Genomic DNA, 20,775 nt, shown 5'->3' on the forward strand with positions numbered 1-20,775 from the left:
GCTCGCAGCCCACCCGGAGAGGCGCAGGAGCCCAGCGCGGGTGGGCGGGAGGGGAGGCAGCCACGAAGCCCGGATCACATCTAATCTGCAGCCGCATCTCTACCCGGGGAGGCGGCGCGTATCTCCCGCACCCGCTCGTCTCCATGGTGCTCGGCGCCAGGGCGGGGGAGCCAGGCCAGTGGGCGCCTCGGTCTGTGAGTTATCACCGCCCACGGCCCGGGGCCCGTAGCCGAGGCCCGTTGAGTGTTGACGATCGTCCCCATGGAGCGAACTGAAGAGAAAGTGATAATGGAACCAACTGTGGAAGAGGCCTAGGGGTTGGGAGTGTCTGCCCCTCAACCCCCTGAGGTGGCTTATCTGACCCCAGACAGGACACCGCCTGAAGGCCTTGTGAAGGCCCCGGAAGGGAGGGAGGTCGCGGAGAGGAGGGAGGTAGGAAGGGGGAGACAGGAGGCCTCACTCTGCAGCCTTTGTGCACCAGGAGTAGTACCCCTGGCTCCTCCAGGTACCCCTGAGCTGGAGGCTGGTGGCTAATGTAAGATGGGGTGCAGGGTAGATGCTCCGTGCTCCAGAGGTGGGCCCCATCAGCTCCAGCATGAGAAGCTAAGACCACCAGCCCAGGAATGGGGTAGCCACCATCTTGCAAGACCCAGGCTCAGCCTATGAGGCCCCTCAGAACTGACGCAGGGGAAGAGGGACTCCCCTCCCAACCCAGCCCCCAGCCAGACACAGAACTGCCATGCTATGGGAGGGTTATAACTTTTATTTCTGAAAGTTAAAGTAGATACAGCAATATACAAAAAAAAAAAAAAAAAACCCACAACATAATAATATAAATTTTTACACTATTAAGTAAGTATACATTGGAATTTGAATGCAGTGGCCAGGACAGCATCTCACAAACCACCCTGTGGGTAGGTTAGGCATCCTTGGGAATCCCTTGGCTAGACAGGGGGCTGGCAGAGAGAATGCAGGCAGGTTCTTTAAGGGAGGGTCTCAGCTCCTCTCAGGGCTTTTGCTAATATCAGGGTTAAAACCAGATACTCATACGACCTAAGAGCCACGGATTTTACGATTTCTGCTCCAGCAAAGCCAGGATTCTTGCCCCAGGTCCCTCATGTTAAGCTTATTTCCATCTAGAGAGTTGGAGGGGAATCTCTCTGCATTACCTGTCAACCCCTGTTTGTCTTGGAGAGGTCTTATCCCCTTCAAAAATTGGCGAATTTGGGTGTAACGCAAAGCATCCCTAGAAACTCTGGTCAACTGAGACAAGATGGCTGTAGCCGACCCAATCTAGCCGTGCTTCTGGGTCTGAGAGGCCCCGTATCAGAGACCATCCCACATGCTACCTATGTTCTGAGATGCACAGTACATGCAGTTGTTCTGCCTAATTGTGGGGCCTCTACAGGGGGAAGACAGTCACCAGTGCTGGGGGGAGGTGGGAGTGTACATTCCCTCACACAACAGACAGACCCCGAGCTTATCACTAAGCCTTTGCCCCTGGCTTGACAGAGTGAAATGATTACAGGTGCAGCAGGAAATCTCCAAGGAACTGGGATAAGAACTGTATTCCCTGAGCTCAACTAGACCCTCGACTGGGGGTCTGTAGTCTGACTCGTGTTCAACCTGTGTCTCCCTCTTATCTGAAAAGGTCCCAAGACCAGGTGCGTAAAGCAAACAGGACAAGGGACCTTTAGACACTGGAAGGAGCCACCCAGCAGAGGGGCTCAGGTCGATGGGAAAAGGAAGAATTGTCCTGTCCCTTCTAAGACACCCACCCAAGCTTGGCAACAGGAGAAGCCCAGGGAGAAAGAGAGATCAGGTTGTAAATACCCCTCTGCCCAGCCTTACCTACAAACAGGCCAACATGCTAAAGGGGGAAATAAAAACTTTATTAAAAAAAAAATCCTAAAATACTTAGGGTCTCCTTCAACCTTCCTATTTCAAACCAAAGGCATCTTCAGAAGATATCTTTTAAGGGTTGGATCTAAAATTCATGTCAGGGGTTATATAAATTATCGGCCTGAAGAAAGCTGAATACCTGAAGCACCAAGGAGGAAATTAACTGAGTTTTCTTAAATACAGAGGAAGCTATGCCAATACAGTCAGTGTCTTTTGCCCTTAAAAAAAATTACTGAAGATTAAAAATAAACCTAGGGGCTTTGAAAGTCCTAGCATCTATCTGGACGTTAGCAAGGTTGAAAGTGTGGTGCCGGGAGGATGAGGCGAGAGGCTGCCCATGGCATCAGCTTACAGAATAGGCAGAAGGATGCAGCTGGCACCAGGAGGCACTTGACTCACAACGACAACAAGCTGCTGAGAAAGGGGGCCGGGGGGCGGGGGAGGAGGGCAAAAAAAGATGTTTCCTCTTTCTCCCTCTCGCCGCCCCTTCCACATCCCCTGATCTCAGGTGTGGAGCGTGTATTCTTATTTGCATGTAGATAAAAGCATATCACCCACATTCATTCATTTCTCTATTTTAAAAAAGTGCCCAGATTGCTCAGAGATAGCTAAAGTGAGAGATGAAAAAAAAAAAAAAAAAAATCTGGAACCGCAAAGCTGGGAGCTGAGTTGATCTGGGCTTAGGCTGTGTAAGGGCTGGTGGGACATGGGTTGGCGCATCCGTCATCTCTCTGCAGCCTCCGTCCTCGGCTCCTCACATGGGGGAGGTAGCGCACTCCGAGGTCAGCTCCATGTCGAACGTGAGGGACTCTGGAAGAAGGGGACACACACGGGGAGAGCCAGTTCAATTGCCTGGGCCCCACAGCAGGCAGGACACACAGCCCTAGCTTTCTGGGGCACGGGGCTCAGACCACCACTGCCATCCAGTCTCCTGCCCCTGCCCCTCAGTCATCAAGAAGGGGTAGAGAATTCACATTCTCTCTCCTCCCTATGGGGTCTTGCCTTCTGAAAGGGCACCCACCCCTCTAGGCTGTCGCAGAGCTCCAGACTCAGTTCCCTGTGCCCATACAACAGCTGCCCACCGGCTATCTACTTTACACGTGGTAAAGGATGTATGGCAATGCCGCTCTCTCAGTTCATCCCACCCTCTCCTTCCCCCGCTGTGTCCAAAATCTGTTCTGTATGTCTGCCCTGCAAATAGGTTCATTAGTACTGTTTTTCTAGATTCCATGTATATGAAATTATGTTCATGGTAATATACGAAACTTGTTTTTCTCTGACTTTCTTCACTCTGTATAACAGGCTCTAGATTTATCTACCTCACTAGAATTGACTCAGATGAGTTCTTTTTATGGGTGAGTCCACTGCATACACATATATATGTATGTACCTATGTACACACCACAACTTCTTTATCTATTCAAATGCTTACGGACATCTAGGTTGCTTCCATGTCCTGGCTATTGTAAACAGTGCTGCTACAAACACTGGGGTACATGTGTCTTTTTCAATTATGGTTTTCTCAGGGTATATGCGGGAAGGCAGTGGCAACCCACTCCAGTGTTCTTGCCTGGAGAATCCCAGGGACGGCGGAGCCTGGTGGGCTGCCGTCTATGGGGTCACACAGAGTCAGACATGACTAAAGCGACTTAGCAACAGCAGCAGCAGCAGGGTACGTGTCCAGCAGGGGGATTGCTGGGTCACATGGTAGTTGTATCTGTATACTTTTAATGTTTTAATCATAATATACATACTGGTTTTTTTTGTTTTTTAATATTATGGGAGCCAACTGGCTTGCGGGATCTTAGTTCCCCGACCAGCGGTCGAACCCAGGCTCCCGCACTGGAAGCTCGGAGTCCTAACCCCTGACCACCGGGGATGTCGTACATTCCTATTTTTCTAATACACAGAAATGCTACTGTTTCGGATTTGTTGGGCTAAAGAAAATACATTTGTAAAATTAACCTCACCTGTTCCTTTTCACTGATTTTTTTAACCTGGCTCCTAGAAAATTTACACTGGCACGGGGAGTGCATTTCTATAGGAAAGTGCTGCTCAAGAACTCCTTCTGCCCATTTGGGTGCCCCTTGGTTGGTTCTATACACGGGAGCATCAGCTCAGGGGGACAGTCCAGCAACCGGATACTCACCAAACTGCCCTCCTGCTGAGGGTTCAGCAGCTTCACCATTATTTCCAAACTGCATCAATGAATCTAAAGTGCGGGGGGACATCGGCAGGTCAATGGTATTGCTGCAGGTCGTTCTGTAGGAAAGGGGGAGCAGCAGGAGGGGGAAGGGTCGGGTTGACAAGACACAATGGAGGAAAAAAAAAAGAACAAAACACACACACACAAGCCATCAAACTCTGGTCTCCAACAGAAAAAAAATAAAAGCTCAAGCTTTTTAAACACACGAGGTCACTGTGAGTTTAAATGAGTACCAAACATACTCAGAGGGCTCCAACCCTGCTTCACAAGAGAATTCTCACCCACTGTCCTGTTCCCAGGGATAACTGAGGACATTAGAGATGGAGGCAAAATCGGGGAGGGAAGCCACTTACGGTGTCACACAGATGAACTTGGTCTTCAGGTACGGGGCAGCACCTGGGGAGAAGACAACTCTGCCTTAGCGACTGTGATTCCCACTCTGGGTACCGGAAGGGGGAAGCTGGCTGCCTCCCCAGGGCCGATGTGAAGCTCACTCGATCCCTGAGCAGAGACGGTCTGAAGGAACCACCATCCCCCACTGGGCTGCCCTCCCCTCCACTATAGACTCTGACGTTCCAGCGCTTGCAGCTGGAAGCTCAGTTCTTTCCCCAAAGCTTTTCAGCAGACTCACTTGAGCTCAGACAAGTGCCAGCCTGGTGTTCATTCTTCCCCTAGATGAGGGTGAAGAGTTTCACTGCTTGTATGCGGACTGAGGATTGTAACCTGGCCTGGTTGTATCTCTTAGATCGGGCACCTCGTCCTGCTCAGACACCGAAGTCACGGGGTCTTTATGAAAACACAGAAGTGGCTAATGCAGTTCCAAAGCTGAGGGTGACATCTTCTGTTCCCATTAGCACTGATCTGCCTGTTACATCCTTCAGTGAGGATATTAGTAACCCCCATTAGATAACTACATCACAGAGAAGAGCCTCTCCATGGGGAGAATGTCTCCGGTGTAGTACAACTGGCTTTGGACTGGGAGATAGGAGGCTGGGGCCTCGTTACATCTTCAAAACACGCTTCCAGTGCAGCGAGTTTGGGTTCCATCCCTAATCAGGCAACTAAAATCCCACATACGGTGTGGGGTGGCCCCCAAAAGTTAATTTAAAAAAAATTTTAAAAATCAACTATATTTACAAGATAATAAAATAAGAGGGAGGAGGAGGATGGAGGGGCCCATCTTTGTCATTTGTGATTCTTCTTCTATAGTTAGAAACATGAAGATTTAAGAATTTTAACTGCTAAATGCTTATACCAAGAGGTCAAGGGGCCCCAGAGACACTGGCATGGAATTTGGGGGATTCCGGTGAACAGACCGCTTAGGAAGGGTGAGGTGGGTCAGGAAAAGCATGACTGGAAAGCTTGGGGCTCAGAGAAACTGAGAGACCAGAAAGAATGGTGACAACTGGAGAAAGGGCACTGCCATCAGAGTTTATCTGGGGCCAAGAACTAGATTAACTCAGTACAGAATCCAAAGAAGCTACCAAGGCAGGGTTCTGCTATCTTATAAATCCATTTGGGCCCAGGCTTGAGGGGAGCTGACTCCAGCTGACTCCCAGACACAAAAGGGTTTGAATTCTCCCAAGTGATCAATGTTGCTGAGAAAAACAGCTCTGAGATGCCACAGTAGAAGCAAAGGAGAATGATTAGAAGTTGATTTATGGCTCTGTGCAAGGTTGTAAATGTGCTTCATCTAATTTGTAAGATAAGAGATCTGTCATTTCTACAGAGGAGTCTTTCCCTCAAGCCATGAGGAAGTAATGTGAGCTTCTAAGAAAGGAGGAGGGAAGAGTCCTGGGAAGATAAGCCATCTCCAAGAGACAATAAAACCTTCAGGATGGGAACAGAGAGGAAACGGTCAGCTGCTCCACTCTGGAGGAACCCACAGGTCGCCCACCGGCCTCCCCCACACCCCCTGATGCCATCACCAGGCTCCTGCTGCCCCAGGAGACAGACAAAGCTCTTGAGTAATTAGTTCTATCTCATGACTGGCGTCTTGCCCCTGAGGAAACACTGAGTCCCCAGGCAGGAAAAGACCTGGCCTCCTGCTCACACAGGAGCCGTGAGGGAGGGTGCAGCCTCACACCAGGAACTTGGACCTTGACGGCGAAATGAGTCGAGGGCCCAGCACTTGGACCTAATTGCCTTCCGCAGAAGGAACAGGGCAGTGTGACGGGGGCTGATAAACAGATCTACCAACCGAAGCACAACGTGGAAAGAGAGATAAGTAGCAGACAGGAAATGAGAGTTATGCTCGCCTAGAGTGTGACCAAGACTCAACCCAGAACAAAGGAGAAAGGAAAGTCAATTGCCAGTGAGCCCCAACTCCCTCTTCCAAGTCTCAATCTGCTCGCCCCCAGAAATCCCTCCCAGGGAATTACTGTGAAAAGAGTGTGAAGGCAGTGGTGGGTTTGTGTGGGGGAACTATTTGTTCAAAACACAGGTTTTTTCCCAAAGCAGTTAGGGTAGGGAGGCTAACTCAAAAGGATCACTTTAAGCCCTTGCTGGCTCTATGATTAAAGAAAGTTCAATAAAAACAAAGGATGGCAAATAACAGTCTCCTCCTCAGGATCTGGCCAGAGAACCACGAGTCTGAGCCTCAAACGCCCATGGGAACAGGCTAGAAGGCTCCGGCCTCCATGCGGGTGATGGCACCAGAGAGCGAGAGTTTAGTATGAAAAAATGTATGTGTAACTTACATAAGCACATGGGCTCGAGTACACTAAAAAAACATCTGAGTTTCAGTAGCTGCACATTCAAAGCACCAAGCCTAGGCCCCTCCCACCAGTTACCGTCTTCCCCTTCAATCTCCACTCTCCTGAGAATCTCTCTTAAACCATGTTCCAGCGTGCCTAACACTCATTTCCTCCAGAAAGCCTTTCTTCATCCCACTTGGGCTGCTTACATTGTTCAATGATGGGGAAAGGAAACACTCTAGACTGAAGTCTGAGTCGCAAACCTTCCAGCATATGCTTTGCAAGAAGTGCTGTGCTGGCTGGGCATCCTGTTTCTAGAGAATTCCGCCCTCGGTTTCTCTTCGTAGTGTCTTAGGTATGTCTGGGTATGTGTGAGCTGTTTTCCCCTTTAGACCGGTGCCTCCAGTGGGGCAGAGCCTGGTGACTGATTCCTCTCCTCTCTCTAACCCCATCAATTGCCCCTAAAGGCACTCACTATTAAGTTCTTTCCCAGAAAGAGGAATAAAGATCACCAGACTGGGCTTTCCTGGATATCTCGGTGGTAAAGAATTTGCCTGCCAACGCAGGAGACACAGGTTTGATCCCTGGTCCGAGAAGACTCCATATGCCTCGGAGTAACTAAGCCCGTGTGCCACAACCATTGAGCCTGTGGCTCTAGAGCCTGGGAACTGCAACTACCGAGCCCACCTGCCGCAACTACTGAAGTCTGTGCCTAGAGCCCAAGCTCTGCAACAAGAGAAGCCACCGCAATGAGAAGCCCGCGCACTGCAAGTAGAGCATAGCCCCCGCTTGCCCCAACTACAGAAAAGCCCATACGGCAATGAAGACCCAGCACAGCCAAAAACAAAAATAAATAAATAAAAATTATAAAGAGAAAATTTCTTAAAAAGAAAGAAAGAAAAAAACAGATCACCAGGCTCTCCAGGCATTTACCTTACCTGTCCCCCAAGGATCCTACGATTTCCCACTTCTCCCCAGAACCAAGTGGCTGTTGTGGAAAATCAACAACTACCTGGGTCGGCTTCAGGATGCTCCTGGCTCTCTGGCCGACAGTACTTTCCGAACGCGTCCTCCTTTGGAATGTCGGGGTAGAGATAGACCAGTGGAGACACCAGGATATTGGTGGCATCCATGATCTTATAGCCCATGATTATTTCAGCAAATGACATGTTGTTCAGCTGCTGCTTGGTGTAAGGTTCCACTGACTGGATCTGGGTCTTGCCTGTCATGGGATACAGAAAGAGAAGACTCGGGTGATCTTAGAGAAGACTACCTGATTGATTTTCCCTTGAGGGGGAAAGGCTTATGCCAACCTAGTGTTCGAGACCCTGAATATTCTGCCCAGTCGTCTGGTACTATGGAAATGTTCAGCAGGCTTCGGGAGAAGCTATTCAGCTGGGCCACAAGTAACATAGTTGAATAATTACTTTTATAAGATATATGAACAGAGTGGGTAAGAAAGGAGATGAAGAATACAATTTAAATTTCAAATTTCAAAAAAAAAAATTACCAATTTCTAGGCAAATATTAGCCTCTTGATGAAAGTGAAAGAGGAGAGTGAAAAAGTTGGCTTAAAGCTCAACATTCAGAAAACTAAGATCATGGCATCCGGTCCCATCACTTCATGGCAAAAAGATGGGGCAGCAGTGGAAACAGTGTCAGACTTTATTTTGGGGGGCTCAAAATCACTGCAGATGGTGACTGCAGCCATGAAATTAAAAGACGCTTACTCCTTGGAAGGAAAGTTATGACCAACCTAGATAGCATATTCAAAAGCAGAGACATTACTTTGCCAACAAAGGTCTGTCTAGTCAAGGATATGGTTTTTCCAGTGGTCATGTATGGATGCGAGAGTTGGACTGTGAAGAAAGCTGAGCGCCAAAGAATTGATACTTTTGAACTGTGGTATTGGAGAAGACTCTTGAGAGTCCCTTGGACTGCAAGGAGGTCCAACCAGTCCATCCTAAAGGAGATCAGTCCTGGGTGTTCATTGGAAGGACTGATGCTAAAGCTGAAACTCCATTACTTTGGCCACCTCATGCAAAGAGTTGACTCATTGGAAAAGACCCTGATGCTGGGAGGGATTGGGGGCAGGAGGAGAAGGGGACGACAGAGGATGAGATGGCTGGATGACATCACTGACTCGATGGACATGAGTTTGAGTGAACTCTGGGAGTTGGTGATGACAGGGAGGCCTGGCGTGCTGTGACTCATAGGGTCGCAAAGAGTCGGACACGACTGAGCGACTGAACTGATTAACCCCTTGCAGGGAGCAAAATAAAACTGGCAAACCAATCCTCCAGCTGGAAGAATTTAGAGAAGCCAAGTCTTCCCATCTCATAAAAATGATCACCGGGTACCTTCCAAGTCTGAGGCAGGAGAATGCGAGGCCATCCCTGCCCACAAGGGGGCAGCAGGTGCCTGAAACTAGCAGCAGCCATGGCCAGCCACAGCAGTGCTGGCCACCAGTTGCGGTGGGGAATCACTAAGCTTACCGCTGATGTCCTTCTCCACCCAGGTGAAGGTGACGCCTCCTTCTTTGCTGCTTTCACTGAATCTCAGCAGGAAGGTACCTGGGGGCTTAGTGCTCAAGATGGCCCGTTCCCTCTCCTTGCTGATGAAGCCCATTATATACCTGGAGACAGAGAGGAGCAACAGCAAGGTTGGGGCTGAGGGACCTCTGTGTTGCAGCCAACCTGCTGGGAGAGTAGGCGACTTGTCACCCCTGTGTGTTCTGTCAGACACAAGAGTTCCAACCTACCCTTCGTTCCAAAGGGCCAGGATGTACTTTTTCACCAGGTCAATGATGTTGTCCAGCCAGACCCAGAAGGAGAAGCCCTTGCCAGCCATGTTTTCCTGGAGAAAAGAGTAATGGGAAAGGTCAGTCCCCCACCTCCCTGGGCTCTTCCTTTAAGGGGGTGAGGTGCCACCAAAATCCTCAAGCCCATCTACCCTCAGGCAGGTCCTCTTGGCCGCCAGACCAAGAGTCCGGGGCCTTCAGGCCCACTGCCCTCCACGACATCCCCACAGCTAAGTGTCCCTGCCCCCTCCTCCTCCTATGAGGCAGCCTCATGGATGGAGTTCACACGGTGGCTTACTTTGCAAAATTTAGCCCATGTGATCTGACACCCTGAATAGTTCACACCAGGTCCTGAAAGAAAAAAAAAAGTCATATAATTTGCAGTTTTAAATCCAGATCTTTCTTCAAACAGACAGACAGACAGACAGTTGTCCCACAACACGCCCCGAAACTTGGTTTTCATGCACTTGAACGTTGGCACTCTTGTGTGCATACATACGCACCCCTCCCCACCACCCAATCCCATCGTTTGATGCCCCCTAAGTTGTTGTTTAGCGGAGGTGGTGGGTGATGTATCAAGTCCCTGCTGCCCTTTCTAGCCTCGTGTGGCAGTCTGGGGATCAGCAGAACACACTAAGAAGCTGACAGCTTGAGTTACAGGGTCACGTTTAGTCATGCATGGTCAGTCCCTCAGTCATGTCTGACTGCAGCCCTACCAAGTTCCTCTCCTTGGGATTTCCCAGGCAAGAATACTGGAGTGGGTTATCATTTCCTCCTCCAGGGGATCTTCCTGACCCAAGGGTCAAATCCAAGTCTCCTGCACTGGCAGGTGGATTCTCTACCACTGAGGCACCTGGAGAGCCCATGTTTCATGGCAGCACAGGACAAAGCTAGACGGCACGTAAAACATTCTAAGACTTTTTTCTTCCAGGAAAAAAAATTAAAAACAAGCTACATTTTCTTGAAAAAACAGACAGGGATGCCAAGCCTTTAGCTCGAACATACATTTAAAATACTTTCCTAAGGCTGGACCAAGTACCCAGGGAGACAGCCACCAACAGAAGAAATCTGCCTCCCGTCTCATAAAAGTGATCACAGGCGCAAACCTCCTCTGCGTCCCGATTTCAGGGCCTGCTGGAGCACGTGTATTCTGCCCAGCGCCTTGCTCAGTCAACTTTCCTCAACGAACAACCCCATGGGCCAGATTCCTTTTGCAAGGACAGCAAAGGGAGAAGAGGTCAAGGGCTGACCTAAGAGTTTCTCCGCCAGCGTCGTCAACTGCTCGATGCTCAGCCCGCGCTTGGTGGTAGAGGAGAACTGCCAGCTCAGCACCTCGGCCACTTGATCCCACGTTCCGATCGGGGGTTTGGTGAAAAAGTTCACGTTCTATTGGAAATGACACATTTGCTCCTTTAGATGAGAGGGTGGCGCCTGCTGGGCGGCAGCCCCGAGGCACCAAGGAGCCTCCGGAGAACCCGGGCCTCCAACTCACCTTGGGGTTGTTGGTCAGCATGTTGTACCATAGGATGGACGCCCAGGCATTGGGCATCTGACAGATGTTGGAGATCACCACCACTGGCAAGGAGTGGGTCTGTGGAGGGAGCGGGGAATGAGCTGGGGAGGCAGAGGGCCCTTGAGGCTCCAGAAACCTCTTCACCCGCATCTCGCAGGGTTCAGAATAAAAGGAGAGGTCGTGGAGTACACTTGCTGCCAACCCTCAGGAAGCTGTGGGGCCCGGTCAGCTCGACACCCAGCGTGGAGAGTAGGCTGAACTCAGGGGCTGTCTGAGTATCACCAGGAATTTACAAAGCTGACTCCTCACAGTGGACTCACAGTCCACGGACTCCCCATTTATAAAACTTGGAAGGCTTTCACGAATTGAAGCTGTGAAAAGAATGCAAGTTGCTCAGTTGTGTCCAACTCTGCGACCCCATGGCCTATACAGTCCGTGGAATTCTCCAGGCCAGGATACTGGAGTGGGTAGCCTTTCCCTTCTCCAGGGGATCTTTCCAACCCAGGGAAGTCGAACCCAAGTCTCCCGCATTGCTGCATTGAAGCTGTATCTGCCCATTTAATAGAGAGGTCCCAGGAATCAAAGACTAGGGTGCTTGCTTTTTCAGGTGTATCTTTAATTTAAAATCAAGAAAGTTGGGGAAAGAGCAGGTAAATGCCATGATTGTTTGGATACTAAAAACGGTGGTGGTTGAAAGACTGTTTTGTCCAAACTGTATAAAGTTGGCTATAATTAATTCCTAAATACGAGTTTTTACATCAAGTTCGCTGGAACCTGAGTAGACATGTATCTTCTAAGCACTCAGGCAAGATACTAACAAATTTTTGGAGAAAAAGAAGCAAATGTAAACACAGTGCTGAGTAAAGAGTCATCATTCCACCTTCTAGAGTGAAAACCCTGACTAGAAGAAGCCCCATTCTGAATCATCCTGCAGGCGGTTCTACCCAGTTCTGTGCAGAACTCACCTCCAGGTCAATCTTGAGGCCTTGGTGATACACCTCAGTCTCAAAGGTGATCAGGTGCAGCTCCTCGGTCACAATCAGGGAGGCCTACGAGAATGAGAAGGATGCTCTTCCTCAGAGAGGATGGCACTGAGTCCTGACAGCCATCACTACACCATCCTGAAGCTCAACGCACCAGGTGGCCATGGATACAACTGGAGCACATGGTCTTTCCAACTCTACGACTCTCCAGTGCTCTGATCTACAACCTGACCTCTTATCGGCTTTATTATGATACTATGGAGATCCAGTTGGTCATGGATAAAATGGGAACAGCATAATGGCAAAAGACTGAACACCTGTGTACCCACCCCTCAGTGTAAGGCAGAGACCGTCACCATGGAGGTTCTCCGGGTGCCCTTCCCAACTCCATCCATCCCTGAGCCTCCTACCTCAGAAGTGACTGCTATTTTGTCTTTTGAGTTTGTCATTTCCTAGCCCTTCTTTATGGTTTTCCTGCATTTATATCTCTAAACAATGTATGTGTTGTTTAATTTGGGGTGGGGGTTGTGAATCTCATACTGTGACTCGCTTTTCACACCTATGTAATTGTGTATACCTGCAATTTATACATCTTCATAGCTGTATAGTATTCCATCACCTGACTATACCACAGATCATTTATCCACTCTAGTGCTGTTGACATATGGGTTGTATTTAGGCCTTACAATTAGGCTGTTGGGACATGAAATGCATGTCTCCTGGCGCCAGTCTCCTGGCACCTATGAGCAAAGATTTCTCTATTGTTAAATCCCGAGAGTGGCACTGCTGGTATATAGGGTATATTTATTTTCATAATGCCCAACTGTTTTTCAAAGTGATTATAACAATTGATACACCAGCAACATAGCGACTATTTTGAATGAGAACTGTCAATGAATTATTAGAAATTCCAACTCATATTTTAAAATGTTCTCTCATAACAAAAGAAATACACATTCAATTTTAAATGCAAATATTACAGAGATAGTATAGAGTAGCTTTGGGTGAGAACAGCAGCACAAATATATAAGCACTATTTGGTAGACATTCCTCTAGAATTTTGTAATGCAGACATGAATGGAGAAAAAACAGTAAATTTTAAAACAATTATACTAGTATACTACTCAAATTACTTTGTATTTTTTTCTCAATAAATATGCCACATACATCTTCCCATATCACTGCATAGAAACAACCTCACTCTTTAACTGCTGTCAAGTCTTATAGATTCAGTTTGTTTTTTTAAAAGGCCTGCTACATTCTAGAGAAGAGGGTAAGAACGGCTCAGGAGACAAACAGAAAAAGAATAGGGTATCACAATTTTATAAAAAAGATTTAAAACCAGTGCTTGGTCACATATACTTTCTCTTTTTTAAAGTTTATTCTTTTTTGGGGGGCCATATAGTTTGTGGAATCTTAGTTTCCCAACCAGGAATTGAACCCAGGCCCATGGCAGTGAAGGCCTGGAGTCTTAACCACTGAATCACCAAGGAATTCCCTTAAGTTTATTCTTAACACTAAGAATCCAAGAATCTGAGTCAATGGGAGACAGAGAAGAAACAAGGTGGGTAAAGAACAAGAGAGTTTGCTGTTTCTCTTTTGGTAAAATGTTTAACTTGGATGTGTTGAAACCCATCCCACCTCAGTGACCAAAACAGATCACCAAAAGCTGAGACAAGCCGTGTCAGTGCATAGAAGTTAGAAGGGGAATTTGGAAAGTCCCAGGCAAGGCGGAAGGCTCCTTTTCTACCAAATGGGTGTGGGCAAGGGACTTTACACTCCTTAAAGATGAGCTAACTCTCCGGACAAACAAGGAAATGCGCTGAGCCAGAGAACTCCTCCAAGGCATGTGTGACTACTCATGTGTTGGCTGGCGGTGACTGCAGCTGAAATAGCAGGTAGGTGTCTCTACTTCTGGGCAGTAAGGAGGCTCTTTTTCTTTTCTTTTTATAAAAAGTTTCAGTGTTTTGGCTGCAAGGCATGTGAGATCTTAGTTCTCTGACCAGGGATCAAACCCACACCCCCTGCATTGGAAGCGTGGAGTCTTAACCACTAGGGAAGTTCTTATGGAGGCTCTTTTTCTCTCCTGCTCAGCTATCATCTCCAACAAAACTTACATCACAATTGGCTCGGCCCCCATTACCGCATCTCTGCTCTCTCAGGGTCTGTAAGAAAAACAAAGAGCATCCTCCGTCAGGTAAGGCTCTCCCCAAGTCCCTCCCCCTGCCAGAGGCCCTGCAGAAAGGGAGCCCAGGCTTCTCCCATGTACCAAGTGTTTGAACTCCGCTGAGAGGCTGCCATTGTTAGACTCTTCCATGTTCATCACTTTCGTGTTTGTGCCCAGAATGTTAAATTTCCGGGACCTGAATCACAGGAGGAAAAGACCAACCACATACGTGACCGAATGGCCAGGGACAAAGTTAGATTATACAGAACAGAAGGAAGCCTGTATGCTGAACTTACCCTCTGAGAGCTGCAACGTCCCCGGAGTCTCTGTTAAGAATATAAACCAGTGTTAACAAAACAGGCCCCGAGTCTCTTTGAAAGTCCACTTTGAACACCTATCATTTACTCGGATGGAAAAACTGCTGTTCTCCTGGGGATTTCTGTCAAGGACTCGATTACATGGTATACGTGAAATCTAACATCCCTGTACATGCTCAAGTAGAAGACACAGCTGGTTGCCTACCCAACCTCTACTCCCCTCTTCCTAACAGAACCTTGACTCCAGCAAGTATCTTTCCCATCCCCACTTCCAGGGGATCCTGCTCTAAGCCCACAGAACCGAGCATGTGCACAGTGTTGGTCCAGGAGTGAGGCCAGGACCCACACTGTCTCAATCCGACGGGGAAGGAATTCTCCCTCAGGCTGGATTTACATTCTGTAGCTTCAGCTGCACATCAGCAAGGAGACACGTGGCCTTTACTACAAGCAACCATGCTGCAACCAGAGGGAACCCTCGAATGCCCGTGCTACTTATGGTGGCAGAGAAGAGAGACGGAAGGTTCTGGATCCTTGGTGACAGGAATTGAGTCACTGATTTCACCACCCGGAACTTGTTCTAACTGCATTTCCAGTTATACTGGGTTGCAAATTTCCTTATTACTGACGCCACACTGGGCTTTCTGTAAAGGTCTACTGTTACCTGCAACTCAGAGTATCCCATTGACATCGCCAGAAAAATTCTTCCCAGCATGTTCCTTGTCCTTTAACTGTTTTTGAGTATTTCATTTTTTACATAGTCACCATTTCTCAGTGTTTTCTTGTTAACATTATTTTAGTACTGTTTTAAAAGTCCTTCTCCATTGCTATATATCCACTTATGTTTTTAGAATTAATAATATCTACTACTTATTAGATAGTGCATTCCATGGGAGTTTATAGATTAAAATGGATCAACTTTTAAACCATTTAGAAGATATCTTTCCATACATTAATTTTATGTCTTTTGGGGGCCACTTGGCTTGTGGGACTTTAGTTCCCCAACCCGGGATTGAACCTGGGCCCTCAGCAGTAAAAGCTTGGAGTCTTAACCACTAGACCACGAGGGAACCTCCCATATATCACATCTTAGAACTTAAATCAAGCTCCCTTTATGAGAAAGTTTTCCCTCATGTCTAGCCTATATTTATTTATTTTATATTCTTTATTTGTATTACAGCTTTGATGTATAATTGATGAATAATAAACTGCATATGTAAAATGCACAAGCTGATGAGGTCTGATAGATGTCACAAACCTGTGACACCCGCTCAATCAAGAGACTGAATGTATTCATCAACCCCTCCTCCCCAAGTTTCCCACCTCCCTTATGCAACGCATTCCCCAGTCCCACACTCCACCCATCCCTGTCTCCAGACAACCAATGATCTGATTTCAGTCATGATAGATTTGCACTTCTAGAATTTTATATAAATGGAAACATAAAAGTATGTACTCTTTTTTCTGGGTCTGGCTTCTCCCTCTTGGTATATTTATTTTGAGATTTATCCGTGTATTACGTATTTTGATACTCCATTTCTTTTTGTCGGTGAGTAGTACTTCCCTTGCATGGATATACCACAAACTTATGGACACTCATCTATCAGTGAAGACTCCTGTACCACCCTTTGTGTGGACATACGCTTTCAGTTCTCTTGGATGAACACCTAGGAGTGGAGTGGTTGGGTTGTAGGATAGGTGCAAGTTTAACTTTTCAGGAAACTGCCAAATTGTTCTCCAAAAGTGGTTGCCATTCTACCGCCATTACATTACACATCTGCTTATTCATTTAAAAAATCTTAATTAATTAACTTATTTATTTATTTATTGGCTGTGCTGGGTCTTTGTTGCTGTGCTCAGGCTTTCTGTAGTTGTGGTGAGCAGGGGCTACTCTAAGAGTTGTAGCTCACAGGCTTAGTTGCTCCTCAGCATGTGGAATCTTCCCAGATCAGGGATCAAACCTGTGTCCCCTGCACTGGAAGGCAGACTCTTAACCCCTGGACCACCAGGGAAGTCCTTGCCTATGCTTTTAAGGTACATCTAGAATTTATTCTGATGGTCAGTTTTTTTTTTAGTGAGACGGTGATTTTTTTACACTAATTTATGGTTAAAGTCATTAATTTTTGCTTATTCATTTATGAAACCTACCACCTTCCTCGAGTCCCTGGCCGCATAACTATTTTCTAGTTCATTCTCATGGAATTTCCAGATGAATAATTATATCACCTACATTTTCTCTTTTCTAATGTCTTCAGAGGGTAAGTGCATTTTAATTTTTTTAAAGGTACTGTCAAATTTGGAAGAGGATTCCATTATGTGGTAAAGTGTGGAACAACAACTAAAATCAATTTTCCCATATATTCTCAATTTTACATAATATGCACAAGTTTCATTTATAAGTAAAAAAACAAAGAAAGAGGGACTTGAGGTCACAATGCCAATCACAACTCAAATCGCTACCGCCAGCTTCGTGGTTTTGTTCAGGCACGTAAATGACAATGCACAGCAAGGCTTTTGAAAACTTAAAAAAAAAAAAAATCTCTGAATATAGATAAAGCCTCTAAGTTCACATGATGCCTATCAAAGTTCTCGTTTCTCTGTCCCTCATTTGAAGAAAAGGGGGGAAAAAAAGAAGCTAAGATAGAGTACTTACTTGTCAATGCACACTTTAATCTTAAGTTGATAATTTAGCTCAGGGAATTTAACCAGCAATCTATGTCAAAAAAAGAAAAGGAAAAAAGTTTCAGAGCAGAGGAAAAAAAATCCAGTTTTAAAAAACAGCCACTAGGCTCCCCCAGCAACTTCTAGTTGAATCTAAAACTCATAACTCTTCAATTCTAAAGAGATGAGTCATAATCCCAAATTTTTCTTCCTGCCAGTGCTTCCTTTCATTTTAAGTCAAGCATCACCCCCTTCAGGCCAAAAGGGACTGAAAAAAAAAAAGCCTAAGAACTTGGAGCAAGTTGTGAGAGACACACAAAAGGATAATGAAAGCTCTATCATGAAAAACATTATAGGAATACATGCTCTGAAATTGGTACTCCTTCTATTAGACTGGAAACCCAACAGTGTACTACCTTTCTGAGGAGGGAAATTTCACTGCAGAAGGGCAAACCCCAGCTTACCTGCTCTGACTTGAATGTGAAAGTAATGCTCTACCTGCAGGTCCCCCACCCACCTGCCCTGTGACCTCTTGGCGTCTATTATCACTAAGCTTTACTCTTCCCCTTCAAATGCTCAGGAAAAAGCAGGCTCAAAGAACAGAAGATAACTGGCATTATTCTGCCCCTTTTGCATGGTAGATGGAAATGCTATGACCTAAGACATTAGGCCTGGAATCAGGAATACAGTGCGACCAAATCATAGGAATATATCCAGGTAACCTCAGAAAGATTCTGGTTCTTTAGCATTTGACAGGACAATCAAAGAGCAAGTTAATATTACACCAAAAAATTCCCTATCCATCACAGTACTGCCTGCAATGGCTGTAAAGAACAACCCTGGCCCTGAGGGTGTCCCTTGATACAACATCCGCCAGAAGAGGAGGTGAAACAGCCCACCTGACTTTAGTTGTGAACTGGACACCGGTCTTGATGACTAATGGCCGGTCAGGATGCATAGGCATGCAGGGCTGCCGCTCCACTACGAAGGCACTGGAGGGGACAGAGAAAGGCAGTGGGTCACACATGATGCAGTGGGCTGGTCCCTGTCCCATTCCTCGGAAGTCTCTATGTTACCTTTTCATTAAGTTTCTAAACAGCTCCACGATTCTCTCCTCCAGCATTGGCCGGTGCTGTACAATGGGGTCCCCTTTGTAGCTAACCTTCTGCTGCAGCTCCTCCAGTTTCTTAATTTGTTGGCGGGTCTGAAGCTGAGATTCTGCTAATGAGGTTATCCTGCCAATAAGATAAGGATGTTCTTGGTTACCTGCTGCTGCTGCTGCTAAGTCGCTTCAGTCAAGTCCAACTCTGTGCAACCCCATAGACGGCAGCCCACCAGGCTCCCCCGTCCCTGGGATTCTCCAGGCAAGAACACTGGAGTGGGTTGCCATTTCCTTCTCCAATGCATGAAAGTGAAAAGTGCAAGTGAAGTTGCTCAGTCGTGTCCGACTCTTCGTGACCCCATGGACTGCAGCCTACCAGGCTCCTCCATCCATGGGATTTTCCAGACAAGAGTACTGGAGTGGGGTGCCATCAGTTACATAAGTGGTTGTATATAAATGAGCTGGAGAAGGGGAAGGGAATAAGACCACAGGTACTCTCACGCAGTCATCCAACATAAGAAAGGAGCATTTTTTTCATTATGGAAATATATGAGTAGCATAACATTGACCATTTCTAAATACACAGTTCAGTGGCACTAGATTAGAAAAGGGAAAATTATTTTGCCCTTTTTTTTTTTTTTGGCCATGCAGCATAGTTTGCAGGATCCCCACCAGGGATTGAACCCTGGTCCTGGCAGTGAAAGCACCAAATCCTAACTTTGGCCTGCTGGAAGGGAACAGCTACCCACTCCAGTATTCCTGCCTAGAGAATTCCATGGACAAGGAGCCTGGAAGGCTACAGTCCATGGGGTCACAAAGAGTTGGACACAACTGAGCAACCCTCATTTCACTTCCTAAAAGTTTACTTTTCAAAGAAGGAGGCAGACACAGAGGAAGACATGCCAAAACTTATACCACTAGGAGGCATTAATGAGGTAACCAATGGAAAGTTAACACGTTAGAACCCAGATACAGAGAACATGAAATAATGGAATTTGGCACTCACTTTCTTCAGCCTAACTTGTTTTTGTACCAAATGTGAGGACTGGGGAAACGCAGGATATCTGACAGCCCAAAAAGATAGGTTTGCACAGCTCTGTCCCTCACTGTCTATGCAAGCTTGGCCAGGTCCCTTCACCCTCGTGGGCCTTGATGTCCCCTTGCCTGAGAGGGTTGAACTGCACGATCCCCAGGAGCCCTTTAAACTTCGTCTTCTTGGATGACTGGATGTGACATTGTGTTTCCAAATATTGATAACATGCATACAGAAAAAGTAGACGGGGAGACAAAGGCTGATTAAGTCTGCCCCCAAGGAGGGAGAATATCAGTGGCTCTCTCTGATGGCCCCCCACTAGTTTAGTGAAGACCCCAAAGAGACAGAGTGGAAGGCAAGGGGTGGAGAAGGACAGCACCAGGACTCCTGAGCTCACAGACTCCTTTCTGGCAGCCACTGGGTTGGCTAAAACGTTTGCTTGGTTTTCCTATAAGGTGTTATGGAAACATCTCAATACATTCCTAGAACTTATAAGTCATTTGGTTCCCTGACTAGAAAGCATTTAAAACTGCTTTCAATCAATGAGCAAAGCTCAGGGTCAGTTAGATGAACAAACAGGCATCTCATGTAGAGCTATCCTAAATTTCCCATTTCACGCTCTGTGTATCCTGGGTCAAGGTCAAGTTTCTCCCAGTTCAAGCTGGTGCAACATACTGAGTATCGGGCCTTGGACATCAAGGGTGCTCAATCAAGATTTTCTGAGTGAATCAAAGTAAAAGAAGAGCATATAAAGAATGATCTTACAAATATGAAATGTATAGATTTCTATCTTTATGTGTGTGTGTATATATATATATATAAAATAAACATGTAGATTTCTATCTTTGTATGTGTATATATAATAACAGATGTCTGGAGTGACGGTCACCAAATGTTTAACTCTAAGTACCTCTGCATGATTTGATTTTTAAAGTCTTTTCGGCTCTTTATTAACTTTATGTATTTGAACTCTTTTCTCTTATAAAGAGCAGATGTCATTTGAGAGTCTTAGAATAACTAAAATTTAAAATTTAGTCTACATGTTTAAAAACAGTTAAACCAAAAACTTTAGCAAAATATATGTAAAATATAGCAAACATAAATACATTTTCATTTTAAAAATTGTCCAAATAAAGTAAAAAGCTTTAACCCTTAGACTAAATTTGAGTATGTTGAAATCCCCACCCTTGAAATACAGTATGTGCATGCTTAGCCGCTTCAGTTGTGTTAGACTCTGTACGATCCTATGGACTGTAGCCTGCCAGGCTGCTCTGTCTATGGGATTCTCCAGGCAACAATACTGGAGTGGGTTGCCATGCCCTTCTCTACTGAAATGCAGTAGCAACTCTTTATGCAGCTCTGACCATATTTTAGCACAGCTCTCTGAAAAGAAAGGGG

At 46.5% G+C, this 20,775-nt stretch overlaps 1 protein-coding gene across 4 annotated transcripts in view; it reads right to left on the reverse strand.

Annotated features, from left to right (window-relative positions):
- Positions 1 to 745: 745 nt before the first annotated feature.
- Positions 746 to 20,775, reverse strand: part of STAT3 (signal transducer and activator of transcription 3) — a 75,792-nt gene continuing 55,762 nt past the window's right edge. The window contains exons 9-24 of one of the 4 annotated variants that reach the window (XM_027516883.1): positions 18,319 to 18,477; positions 18,142 to 18,234; positions 17,235 to 17,294; positions 14,564 to 14,593; positions 14,370 to 14,463; positions 14,218 to 14,265; positions 12,083 to 12,166; positions 11,097 to 11,195; positions 10,855 to 10,990; positions 9,903 to 9,955; positions 9,566 to 9,660; positions 9,300 to 9,439; positions 7,814 to 8,026; positions 4,462 to 4,504; positions 4,052 to 4,164; positions 746 to 2,712 (exon numbers count right to left, since the gene is read on the reverse strand). In XM_027516883.1, the coding sequence (XP_027372684.1) occupies positions 2,657 to 2,712; positions 4,052 to 4,164; positions 4,462 to 4,504; positions 7,814 to 8,026; positions 9,300 to 9,439; positions 9,566 to 9,660; positions 9,903 to 9,955; positions 10,855 to 10,990; positions 11,097 to 11,195; positions 12,083 to 12,166; positions 14,218 to 14,265; positions 14,370 to 14,463; positions 14,564 to 14,593; positions 17,235 to 17,294; positions 18,142 to 18,234; positions 18,319 to 18,477 (1,516 nt within the window). In that variant the 3' untranslated portion in view covers positions 746 to 2,656. The remainder of the gene's footprint in view (positions 2,713 to 4,051; positions 4,165 to 4,461; positions 4,505 to 7,813; positions 8,027 to 9,299; positions 9,440 to 9,565; positions 9,661 to 9,902; positions 9,956 to 10,854; positions 10,991 to 11,096; positions 11,196 to 12,082; positions 12,167 to 14,217; positions 14,266 to 14,369; positions 14,464 to 14,563; positions 14,594 to 17,234; positions 17,295 to 18,141; positions 18,235 to 18,318; positions 18,478 to 20,775) is intronic. The other 3 variants (XM_027516885.1, XM_027516886.1, XM_027516884.1) reach the window with 3 other exon arrangements.

Source organism: Bos indicus x Bos taurus, chromosome 19 (genome assembly GCF_003369695.1).
Source record: "Bos indicus x Bos taurus breed Angus x Brahman F1 hybrid chromosome 19, Bos_hybrid_MaternalHap_v2.0, whole genome shotgun sequence".
NCBI classification, from domain to species: Eukaryota; Metazoa; Chordata; class Mammalia; order Artiodactyla; family Bovidae; genus Bos; species Bos indicus x Bos taurus.